Source organism: Equus przewalskii, chromosome 18 (assembly GCF_037783145.1).
Source record: "Equus przewalskii isolate Varuska chromosome 18, EquPr2, whole genome shotgun sequence".
In the NCBI taxonomy this organism is placed as follows: Eukaryota; Metazoa; Chordata; class Mammalia; order Perissodactyla; family Equidae; genus Equus; species Equus przewalskii.
The window spans coordinates 37,381,966-37,395,101 of record NC_091848.1 but is presented as its reverse complement, the minus strand read 5'-3'; the positions used below and the strand labels follow the sequence as shown (position 1 = coordinate 37,395,101).

General features: G+C 38.5%; 1 protein-coding gene across 6 annotated transcripts in view; it reads right to left on the bottom strand.

Annotated features, from left to right (window-relative positions):
* The window catches only part of CCDC14 (coiled-coil domain containing 14), a 45,615-nt gene that overhangs the window by 22,019 nt on the left and 10,460 nt on the right, over window positions 1–13,136 (bottom strand). For 4 of the 6 annotated variants that reach the window (XM_008514705.2, XM_070583720.1, XM_070583721.1 and 1 more), the window contains 3 exons: window positions 3,864–4,100; window positions 3,657–3,751; window positions 1,771–2,269 (listed from right to left, as the gene is read on the bottom strand). In XM_008514705.2, the coding sequence (XP_008512927.1) occupies window positions 1,771–2,269; window positions 3,657–3,751; window positions 3,864–4,100 (831 nt within the window). Of the gene's footprint in view, window positions 1–1,770; window positions 2,270–3,656; window positions 3,752–3,863; window positions 4,101–6,741; window positions 6,885–13,136 lie in introns of all 6 variants that reach the window. The other 2 variants (XM_070583718.1, XM_070583719.1) reach the window with 1 other exon arrangement.

Sequence of the window (13,136 nt, the reverse complement as noted above, 5' to 3'; positions counted from 1 at the left end):
TTTCCTGCTGCCTGCATTTGGTTATTCAGAAGAATTCTAAAGAATTAAATTCAGCAAACTAAAGAGTAATCTTAGATCACAGGATTAAGTGTGATCTTTTTTCAGTCAGAGAGTCTAGTAGGAAGACAGTTTACACACACCTCCAGTTCACCTCATCAAAGGATGACTGGACTCCTGTAACCACTGCAGGATTACAGTGTGAACATTTACACCACAATCTTGGATCCTGGCATAAGCAAATAATTCACTTTAGGTGATTCAGTTTGGCAAAATATTGAGGGAGGGCCTACTAAGATAAGGTTTTATTATTTAAATTTATAAAGTAGATTTAACACAACCCGCCACCCCCCATTTGAAGCAGCATCAAACGCAGCACCATTTTTGTCATTAATTGTGGGGAGTGGGCGGTTTTGGAGGTGTAAACAGACAGAGGGAGAAGACGGATTTTAGATCTCTTGTCCTTTTATTTTTGTCCCTTGATTTCTATTCAAATTTTCAGTGGACTTAAAACATTTAATAATTATAATATTAACTGTCTGATACCCAAAAGAGGTAGAAAGTATACCCTAAATTACAAAACTTTAGCAATCCCATGGGTACTTTTACACCCTGATAAAAAGTCCATGCACACAGCAAACGACTGTGCCCAGCTGCCGAGCAGCCCGCCACCAGTGCTCCGTGGGGGTGGGGGGGAGTCTTGCACATAAGAGAAGGAAGCAAAGACCAGGGCTCCACCATTTTCTAGCACTATAACCTTAGTCAAATTACTTAACCCTTCAAGTGTAGACTTTTTTTTTTTTAAGATTTTATTTTTCTTTTTTCTCCCCAAAGCCCCCCAATACATAGTTGTATATTTTAGTTGTGGGTCCTTCTAGTTGTGGCATGTGGGACGCTGCCTCAGCACGGCTTAATGAGCGGTGCCATGTCCGTGCGCAGGATCCAAAACAGCAAAACCCTGGGCCACGGAAGCGGAGTACGTGAACTTAACCACTCAGCCATGGGCTGGCCCCAAGCCTAGACTTCTTTCTGGTTAAATGGAGACAACAACAGTACCTCACAGGGTTGCTGAGAGAATTAAATGAGACTGTTCTCCAGGTCTCAGTTTCCTCATCTGTGAAATGGGGGCAATATCAGTACCTCTTAGGGTTGCTGTGAGGATTAAATGAGATAACGAACATAAAAAACTTAGCACAGCGCCGGGCACTCCCTCACGCCAATAGATATCATTTAGTCAATAAATGATAGCTAATATTGTTACTATGATTATTGTTGTTGCCATGATGGAGAATTTGGTTAAGAGAACAGTAATAAGTTGAAGGTGTAAAAGCATATAGATTTTAATATATTAAACCTTTGGATTAATAGTGCTGTATTCCTATAGATACATTTTAAGATTTGGTATTTCTTTTTGTCAGTCTGCAAATATTAGGTATTCAATGAGTGCTTCCACAATCAATTACTGTGTTTTCTAGATGACAAATCTGTAACTCATTCCAAGCAAAAGCCATTATTTAGAATATACACACACAATGAAAACAAATGAATACAACCTGGCTCAAACGTTTCCTAACTCCACCTAAGACATTTTTCTTCATTTAATAAAAAAATCCCAAAAGCAAACTGAAAAGGGGACAAAAAGGTTTGGGTTACTTCCCCAAATATACCACAAACTCCAGGTAGTTATCCTAAATTTAAACGCTGACTAAATACTATGAGGCTGCTATTCAGCATTAACACCACGCTACAGAAAATTAAAGACAGGCTCTTCACCTTGTTCTGTCACCAGGGCTTTGAGCTCCCCCAACAAATACTTGATAGTTCTAACTTTTTCAGCACTCTGGTTCATATTTTTTGCCTTCTGCACATCCTTTATTCTTGAATCATGCACACATATCTTTAAATCCTTTCCTTCACTTGTGACCTCTCCAATTTGTTCTTTGGCACATTTTTCTTCATTAGTGGCCAAGAAAACTGGCTGTAATAGAGTGGGGCTTTGGTGTATCTGACTGTCTGGATGAGAATGCAATAGATTCATGTATGTTTGGAAACACTTCAGTAGGTCTGGCTCCTTAGAAACTCCTTGTTGTGGCAGAATCCCATCAGCAAGACCCAGCTGCTGAAACGTTGGAACAACTGGTTTGTCAGTTTTGCACAGGTTACGTGGAAATCCGAGACCGGTTCTGAAGGAATTCTTTTGGACATCAGTACAGTCCACAGAAATTGTTTTATCTTGTGGTGCAAACTGGTTGTCACCATCAGTCTGAACTTCCTAAAGAAAAAAAAACAAGTTAAGACTTCAAAAATGTGAGTAGTGACTTGTAGACATTAACTGTAATAAACTCAAACCGGAAACATAAGAACAGGACTTTTTCAGGGTAGAGTTACAGATCATCAGTGAGTAAGCTGGATTTCCCCTTAGCACAATATTCTAGGTTTTTATAGCTTAATTAGTCCACTCTGCAATATGGGAACATTATGAAGCTATGGTAAAATAGATTGTTTGCAAATATCATACATGGTTTAAAGGCATCAAAAATCAGTCCACTTTGGTACTAAAACAAACTTCCAATTTGGGAAATTATACTGTAAGAAAATAAACTCAAACATAACAAAAAGCTTTTGCACAAACATATCTACAGAAATGTTACGGTAGTAAAAAACTGACTGCCACTTAAATGTCTAACCATAGGGAAGTAGTTACACAGACTAGAGTATATCCATGAATAGAATATTAACAACTTACTAAAAATTTACAAAAGGTATATATCAATTGAGAAACATGTTTACAATAAAATGTTAAGTGAAAAGGCAGTATATAAAACTGCATACATTTAATTATGAATACATTTTAAAAAGAAAGAAAATGAGAGGTCAGCCCAGTGGCATAGTGGTTAAATTTGGTGTGCTACGCTTTGGTGGCCTGGGGTTCGTGGGTTCGGATCCCGGGCATGGACCTACACCACTCATCAAGCTATGCTGTGGTGGCAACCTACATACAAAAGAGAGGAAGACTGGCACAGATGTTAGCTCAGGGCTACTCTTCCCCAAGCAAAAAAGAGGAAGATGAGCAAAAGATGTTAACTCAGGGCCAATCTTCCTCACCAAAAAAAAAGAAAGAAAAAAGCAAGCAAGCAAGCAAATGATTAGAAAGCATTCTATTAATGTGATAACAGCAACTGGGCTTGGGTGGTGGGTATGGGCAATTTCTTTTTTCTACTGATTTCTTTCCCTTTTCCCTCCTCACCATTGTCCTTAATAAATAGGTAAAACTTCTCTAATAAAAAATAACTTGAAAAAATAATTGGTCTTTACATCCTAGGGCATTAAGATATAATCAGTAAATTCACTTTTCCCTCTTAAGATGACAATTTCTTTTTTTTTTTTTTAAGATTTTATTTTTCCTTTTTCTCCCCAAAGCGCCCCCAGTGCATAGCTGCATATTTTTAGTTGTCGGTCCTTCTACCTGTGGCATGTGGGATGCTGCCTCAGCATGGCTTGATGAGTGCTGCCATGTCCATGCCCAGGATCCAAACTGGCGAAACCCTGGGCCGCTGAAGCGGAGTGCGCAAACTTAACCACTCGGCCACAGAGCCGGCCCCAAGATGACAATTTCTAAAAGCAAATAATTACTTGTATAGTACATAAACTATACCCACAGAAGGAACCATTGGAGGGCAGGGTGGCTGCTGAGGTAACCGGACTGGGGTGGAAGTAGATAAGCCATAATCAGAATGGAGAGTTGCCTGAGATTCTAAAAGGCAAGAGGAAAAAAAAGTCATTCACATCTCATACTGCTTATATGATAACCAAGCAACTTAAGAAGAGCTTATATTCATGCTTTTTAAAACATCATTCATACTAACCAGAACCAGACACACTGTGGCAAGGTACAGCAGAAATCCCATTAGGGCTGTTCTTTGAAGCCAAGTTATTCATCAGCGACATCTGGGTCTGCACATGCTCACAGAGGGCTTGGTATATTATGGGTGAATACATTCTATAATGATCTTGCAATGACCAATTTTGTACGACGTCTGATGAGTCTCTTTCACTTCCAGCAGAAGCTTCATTTGGTACCTGTTTCTTATTATCTGAAGATACTAACATGGAAGAAGGAAAAAAGTTCTTGAAATAGGATTCTTCAAAAACTTTTACCATAAGATATTGAGGAAAAAAGACTCTCAGAAGTAGCTCAATTCATCATATACTTTACAGAAGGGCTTTACCACTATCACCCCCTAAAGAAAATCACCTCAAATACTTTTTTTTCCTTTTTGCTGAGGGAGATTTGCTCTGAGCTAACATCCGTTGCCAATCCTCCTCTTTTTTTTTGCTTGAGGAAGATTAGCCCTGAGCTAACATCTGTGCCTATCTTCCTCTATTTTTTTGTATATGGGACACCTCCAGAGCGTGGTTGGTGAGTGGAGTAGATCTGCGCCCAGGATCCGAACCCATGAACCGGGGCCACCGAAGTGGAGCAGATGGAACTTTCACCACTCGGCCATGGGGCCGGGCCCCTCAAATACTTTTTTAAAGTAGGGAATGAATTAAGTAAGTTCCCTAGTCAAAAATTATCTATAGTATGTCATTAAAATCTCTATTAAATGCTATTTGTAAAATCTCTCCTTCAATTATAAGACCCCTCTTAAGGGTGCTATTTGTCTCTAAAATCCAATAAAACTCTTTCACTTTGCTCCTTGTCCAGTTCACGCTCTTAGGGGAAAATGGAACGAGAAAGACAGAATGCTTTGTAACAATACTGATGCTTTGATTATGTTAAAAGAAAAAATTAAACCTAAAAAGTTCACTTAATCTACACACTGGACCCTCAGACAAAACCTTAACCTGGCACTTAAAGTCTCCAAAGCCTGACCACAGCATATGTTTCCAGCCATCTTCCCATCACCCCCAACTCAAATTTTTCATTCCAGTCAGGCCAATTGAGACACTCAACGAGCTTTTCTCATCTTCCTATAGCACTACTCACAATGAACCATTCCTTCCAATTCAATCTACGCACTCACCAAGGCTCATCTGAAGGCTTCTCTCTTCCATGAAGCCTTTTCCAATCATTCCGGCCCAGTGACTGCTCTTCACCACCCCACAGCACATATTGTCTATACAAATCGAATATCACTTGCAAATTGCACCATACTCCTTATCTTTCATTCTCTTGTCTATCTGACTAAACTATAAGCTTCTTTAGGCAGGACTGTATCTTATACTTCATTATTTTCTCCCATAGTGTCTTGTATTAGTCTACAAACAAAGTAGTACAAAGTAGAAGCCTGGTATTAACAAATTAATACATGGAAAACAACAAAGGTTTCTACATAGCACTACTCTATAGATCGATCAGCATCAAAATCTACTTCCCTGTCTAATAAGATGCCCTTCCCAAATGTTTTTTAAAGACTCTTCATAGCGGGGCCGGCCCCATAGCCGAGTGGTTAAGTTTGTGTGCTCCACTTTGGCAGCCCAGCGTCTCACCAGTTTGGATCCTGGTTGCAGACATGGCACCACTCATCAAGCCATGCTGAGGTGGCATCCCACATAGCACAATCAGAAGGATCTACAACTAGAATATTCAACTGTGTACTGGGGGGCTTTGGGGAGAAGAAGAAGAAAAGATGATTGGCAAGAGACGTTAGCTCAGGTGCCAATCTTTAAAAAAAGAAAAATGAGCTTTTATTCCAAAATTCTAAAAAGTCTGAAAACACAAGGAAAATCATGTAAAAAAAAAAAAGTACTCCAGACCAGAAGGAAAATGACAAACAGCCAGAAATCAATCCTGAAGGCACAGAAACTTATAGGCTAAATGATAAAGAATTCAAAATACCTATCATAAAATAACTCAACAAGTTACAAGAAAATTCAGAGAGACAGTTCAATGAAATTAGGAACAAAAGTAATGAACAGAGGGAATTCTTCACAAAAGAGATTGAAACTATAAAGAAAAACCAATCAGAAATGTTGGATATGAAAAACACAATGAATGAGATAAAAGAAAAATCAAGAGTCCTTGAATAACAGAGCCAATATTATGGAGTAAAGAATTAGCAACCTGGAGGACAGAAATATAGAAATGCTGCAGATGGAGGAGAACTAAGACTAAAAAGAAATAAAGAAATTCTCCAAGAAATGTCTGACTCACTTAGAAAATGCAACATAGGATTACAGGTATTCCAGAGGGAGAAGAAAGGGGAAATGGAATAGAAAGCTTGTTTGAAGAAATAATAGCTGAGAACTTCCCAAACCTGGGGAAGAAGCTGGAAATACAAGTAAAAGAAGCAAATATAACTCCTAATTACATCAATGTAAAAAGATCTTCTCCAAGGCATATAGTAGTAAAACTGGTAAAAGTTAACGACAAAGAAAAAATATCAAGGGCAGCAGGCAGAAGAAAATAACTTACAAAGGAACCCCTATCAAGATTTCAGCAGATTTCTCAGCAGAAACCTTATAGGCTATGAGAGAGTGGAATGATATATTCAAAATTCTGGAAGACAAAAACTTTCAGCAGGGGCCATCCCCATGGCTGAGTGGTTAAGTTCATACGCTCCACTTCGGCAGCCTTGGATTTCGCTGGTTCGGATCCTGGGTGCAGACATAGCACTGCTCACAAGGCCATGCTGAGGCAGCATCCTACATGCCACAACTAGAAGGACCCACAAATAAAAATATACAACTATGTACTGGGGGGGGATTTGGGGGGAAAAAGCAGAAAAAAAAAAAAAAAACCTTTCAGGAAAGAATACTCCATCCAGTGAAATTATCCTTCAGGTACGATGAAGAAATAAAAACTTTCCCAGATAAACAAAAGCTGAGGGAGTTCACTGCCACAAGATCCCCCATACAAGAAACGCTCGAGAAGGCCCTCATACCTGAAACAAAAAAGAAAGGGTTTACAAAGCTTTGAGCAAGCAGATAAATAGGCAGACAAAATCAGAAAATTGCAGCTCTCTCTTAGAACAGATTAGCAAACACTTAATTACAACATTAAAGACAAAGGGAAGAAAAACACCAAAAATAAATATAATCTCATCACTTTAATCACAAATTGACAATACAAGATGGAATAAGTTGTGACAATAATAACTTAGAAGGGGAAGAGGCAAGGGATGGAATTGGCTTAGCCTAAGGAAATAAGAGGCTATCAGAACATAGACTACCTCAGCTAGGAGATTTTTAATACAAACCTCATGGTAACCACTAAACAAATAATCAGAACAGAGACACAAATGATAAATAAAGAGAAAACTGAGAATACCATCATAGAGAACTACCAAACTGAATTGGCAGTCCCAAATACACAAGAAGAGAAGCAAAGGAAATACAGAACAACCAGAAAATGAGTGATAAAATGGCAGCATTAAGCCCTCATATGGCAATAATAATTCTAAATGTAAAAGGATTGAATTCTCCAATCAAAAGACACAAAGTGGCAGGATGGAGTAAAAAACAAGACCCAAAGATATGCTGCCTCCAGGAAATACATCTCAGCTGTAAAGACTAACACAGGCTCAGAGTGAAGGGATGGAAGATGATACTCCAAGCTAATGGTAAACAAAAGAAAGCAGGTGTTGCCATACTTATATCAGACAAAGCAGACTTCAAGATAAAAAAGGCAATGAGAGACAAAGAGGGGCAGTACATAATGATAAAAGTGACACTCCACCAAGAAGACACAACACTTATATATGCACCCAACAAAAGAGCACCAAAGTATATAAAGCAACTATTAACAAACCTAAAAGGAGATATTAATGACAACATAATAATAGTAGGAGACTTTAACACCCTACTTACAGCAATGGATAGATCATCCAGACTGAAAGTCAACAAGGAAATAGTGGAATTAAATGAAAAACTAGACCAGATGGACTTAATAGATACATATAGAACACTCCATCCAAAAACAGCAGAATACACATTCTTCTCAAGTGCACACAGAACATTCTCAAGGATAAACCATATGTTGGGAAACAAGGCAAGCCTCAATAAATTTAGGAAGACTGAAATCATATCAAGCATCTTTTTCAACCATAATGCTATGAAACTCAAAATCAACTACAGGAAAAAAGTTCGGAAAGTGACAAATATGTGGAGACTAAACAACATGCTACTGAACAACTAACGGATCACTGAAGAAATTAAAAGAGAAATCAACAAATATCTGGACGGGGCCAGCCCAGTGGCGCAGCAGTTAAGTTTGCATGTTCCAGTTTGGCTGCCCAGGGTTCGGTGGTTTGGATCCCAGGTGTGGACATGGCACCACTTACCAAGCCATGCTGTGGCATGCGTCTCACATATAAAATAGAGGAAGATGGGCATGGATGTTAGCTCAGGGTCAATCTTTCTCAGCAAAAACAGGAGGATTGGCAGCAGGTGTTAGCTCGGGGCTAACCTTTCCTGACAACAATGAAAATATCTGGAGACAAACAAAAGCAAAAATACACCATACCAACTCATAAGGGATGCAGCAAAAGCAGTCCTAAGTAGGAAATTCATAACAATATAGGCCCACCTTAACAAACAAGAAAAATGTCAAATAAGCAGTCTTAAACTTAACAGAATTAGAAAAAGAAGAAGAAAGCCCAAAATCAGCAGATTGAGGGAAACAATAAAAATTAGATCAGAAATAAGTGAAATAAAAACAAAAAAACAGTAGAAAGGATCAATGAAACTAAAAGCTGGTTCTTTGAGAAGATAAACAAAATTGACAAACCGTTAGCCAGACTCACTAAGAAGAGAGAAGGCTCATATAAATAAACTTAGAAATGGGGGCTGGCCCAGTTAAGTTTGCACACTCCACTTTGGTGGCCTGGGGTTCTCAGGTTCGGATCTTAGATGCAGATCTATGCACCGCTCATCAAGCCACACTGTGGCAGCATCCCACATATAATAGAGGAAGACAGGCACTGATGCTGGGTCAGTGATAATGTTCGTCAAGCAAAAAAAGAAAGACTAGCAATAGATGTTAGCTCAGGGCCAATCTTCCTCAGACACACACACACACAAATGAAAAATGAAAGAGGAGAAATTACAACAGATACCACAGAAATACAAGGGATTATAAGAGAATACTATGAAAAACTATATGTCAACAAATTGGACAATCTAGAAGAAATGGATAAATTCTTAGACTCATACAACCTCCCAAAACTGAAATCAAAAAGAAACAGAGAATCCGAATAGACCAATCACAAGTAAAGAAATTGAAACAATAATCAAAAATCTCCCTTACAAAAGTTCAGGACCAGATGGTTTCTCTGGAGAATTCAAAGACAAATGTTTGAATTCAAATATTCAAAGAAGATTTAATACCTATCCTTCTCAAACTATTCCAAAAAGCTGAAGAAAACAGAACACTTCCTAACTTCCTAATTTTATGAGGCCAACATCACCCTGATCTCAAAGTCAGACAAAAACAACACAAAGAAGGAAAATTACAGGCCAACGTCGCTGATGAACATAGATGCAAAAATCCTCAACAAAATATTGGCAAACCAAATATAGCAATACATTAAAAGGATCACACACCATGATCAAGTGAGATTTATACCAGGGATGCAGGGATGGTTCAACTCGCAAATCAATCAATGAGACACACCACCTTAACAAAATGAGGAATAAAAACCACATCATCATCTCAATAGACACAGAAAAAGCATTTGACAAGATCCAACATCCATTTATGATAAAAACTCCCAATAAAATGGGTTTAAAAGGGAAGTGCCCCAACATAATAAAGGTTATATATGACAAACCCATAGCCAACATCATACTCAATGGGGAAAAACTGAAAGCTATCCTTCTGAGAACAAGAACAAGACAGGGGTGCGCACTCTCACCACTCTTATTCAATATAGTACTAGAGGTTTTGGCCAGAGAAATTAGGCAAGAAAAAGAAATAAAAGGTATCTAAATAGGCAATGAAGAAGTGAAACTCTTGCTGTTTGCAGCCAACATGATTTTATACATAGAAAACCATAAAGAATCCATTGGAAAACTATTAGAAACAATCAACAACAGCAAAGTTGCAGGATACAAAATCAACTTACAAAAATTCGTTGCATTTCTATCCTCTAATAATGAACTAACAGAGAATTCAAGAATACAATCCCATTGATAATCACAACAAAATGAATAAAATACCAGGAATAAATTTAACCAAGGAGGTGAACGATAATGAAAACTATAAGACGTTATTGAAAGAAATCAATGATGACATAAAGAAATGGAAAGATATTCCATGCACATGGATTAGAAGAATAAATAGAGTTAAAATCTCCATACTTCCTAAAGCAATCTACAGATTTAATGCAATCCTAACCAGAATCTCAATGACATTCTTCACAGAAATAGAACAAAGAGTCCTAAAATTTACAGGGGCAACAAAAGATCCCAAATAGCTAAAGCAATCCTGAGGAAAAAAAACAAAGCTGGAGGCATCCCAATCTCTGACTCCAAAATATACTACAAAGCTACAGTAATCAAAACAGCATGGTACTGGCACAGAAACAGACACACAGATCAATGGAATAGAACTGAAAGCCCAGAAATAAAACCGCACATCTACAGATAGCTAATCTTCAACAAAGGAGCCAAGAACATACAATGGAAAAAGGAAAGTATCTTCAATAAATGATGTTGGGAAAACTGGACAGCCACATGCAAATGAATGTAAGTAGACCATTATTTTTCACCATCCACAAAAATGAACTCAAAATGTATTAAAGAGTTGAAGGTAAGACATGAAACCATAAAACTCCTGAAGAAAATATAGGCAATACACTCTTTGACGTTGGTCTTAAAAGGATCTTTTTAAATACCATGTTTACTCAAGGCAAGAGAAACAAAAGAAAAAATAAACAAGTGGGACTTCACCAGACTAAAGAGCTTCTACAAGGCAAAGGAAACCAGGATCAAAATGAAAAAACAACCCATCAACTGGGAGAAAATATTTGCAAATACTATATCCAACAAGGGGTTAATCTCAAAAATACATAAAGAAGTCATATAACTCAACAACAAAAAAAACGAACAACCTGATCAAAAAATGGGCAGGGGAGGGGCTGGTCCAGTGGCACAGCGGTTAAGCACGCATGTTCCCGCTTTGGCGGCCCGGGGTTCGCCGGTTGGATCCCAGGTGTGGACATGGTACTGCTTGGCAAGCCATGCTGTGGTAGGCGTCCCACATATAAAGTAGAGGAAGATGGGCACGGATCTTAGCTCAGGGCCAGTCTTCCTCAGCAAAAAGAGGAGGATTGGCAGATGTTAGCTCAGGGCTAGTCTTCCTCAAAAAAATTAAATTAAATTAAATTAAATTAAATTTATATTACTACTACACAATTTCAAAATTAAAAAACCAATAACAACAAAATGAACCTGTCACTACACAAATACAAATGAGTATATTTTCTCATTCCTGTTCATTATACGAAAGTACCCTACGTGAAAATTTTACCTAATAGATTAGGATGGCAATGTGTCTAATTGGGGTCAGTTGATAACCAGAATTCACAAAAGGGATGCATTCGTTTACTCAATCTACAAAACTTTTCTCAGTCCTTGAATTCTAGCTGCTCTTCAGCACTGTTTCTTGGATGCTCAAGCACTGTCTGACAGCTAAGAATAATCCCTCCACCCAAATACAGAACACACATCTACTGCAGGTAAGAGCTGCTAGGTGCCTATTATAAGCGGAAATACATAAAAGAACACTTGGCCTTGATGGGGGTAATCAGTGCTCAAAATATTCTGCCTGCAGTTCAGTGGTTACAAGGGGGAAGGAGGGTGGGGGTGGGCACAAAGGGTGAAGGGGAGCACTTATATGGTGATGGACAAATAACAATGTACAAGTGAAATTTCACAATTTTGTAAACTATTATGACTTCAATAAAAAAAAAAATTCTGCCTGTAGTAGTTTATCTCCCCAAGGTGAGGGCAGCAATATTACGTATGTTACTGAAAGCAGAGTTATGTGCCCATAGCAGTCAACACAGTTATCAAATGTAAAAAGTTGCTTATTAAAAAAAAATATATTTTCTCTTTAAATGTCAGGAATACTCTCAAGAAAGTTCAAGGCACTTTCGGAACTGCCTCTCTGCCTCCTTACTCCCAGTATGTACCAAGATGGGCAGGCTTGCCTCCATAGCCACTCAATGATCAGGCAGATCCCAGACAGAAAGTACATAAGGAGATCACACCCCAGAAGATGGTTAACATAAAATAGGAAGATAATATGCGTTAAAATTAGAATGATACACAGATACTAGTCAACATGCTATAACAGATTATTTAAAGTTCTATTTATGATTACCTCACTTGTGGAGAGATGGAAAAGAGAGCAAGGGCTGAGTGTCATTTTGTATATTGTTGAGCCTGTGATAACAAAGCAAAAACCTTGTACTGGTTAACGCTACCCACCACAGACAAAAAAAGATGATCCTTTCTAGATAGTGCTACAGTTTGGTAAACTAAAAACGATAGAGCAAATTAACAAAGGGAGGAGGCTTCTGTTTCTAATGAGTCAACCTTGAGAGTTAATAAGTCAATGAGAACTAATTTCTAATGCTGCAACTGTAAAGGAGACTATCCTATGGGAAGTAGGTCTTTCCTTCTGTTGATGAAAGTGTAGGGGAAAGGACGATAAGAATGTTATATCCTATCACAGGCCACAACTGCTGATCTGAATCTAATCCAAATAAGAATTTAATACTTATTAGTGACCCAGAATGCCAGATGTCCCTCATCTCCTTCAAATCCATCCTCTACTCATCTCCACCCTGCTCTCCCTGGGATGCTGATCTATACGGATTACATTGTTAAGAGACACTCCTTCAAGGGTCTCTTCTGCTCCTACATGTCTTGCGGGGTATACCAAGAAAGCAAGGCCTTGACCTAAGCTCTTCACCTGGGCCATTTCTTAGGGTTGTGTTTGTAGTGAGCAACTCTGAAGGATAAGGCTACTTTTCCCCTTAAGATAAGTACAGGCTTGCTTACTGCTTACTACCAAAGCGAGATTCCCCAAATCAATGTTCCACTGCTGAAACTTAAAACTACAGCATGCGCAGCATCCATCTGGGTCCATCACATCACCCCCATGGGAACTGGTGGCAAGGGGGGAGCCA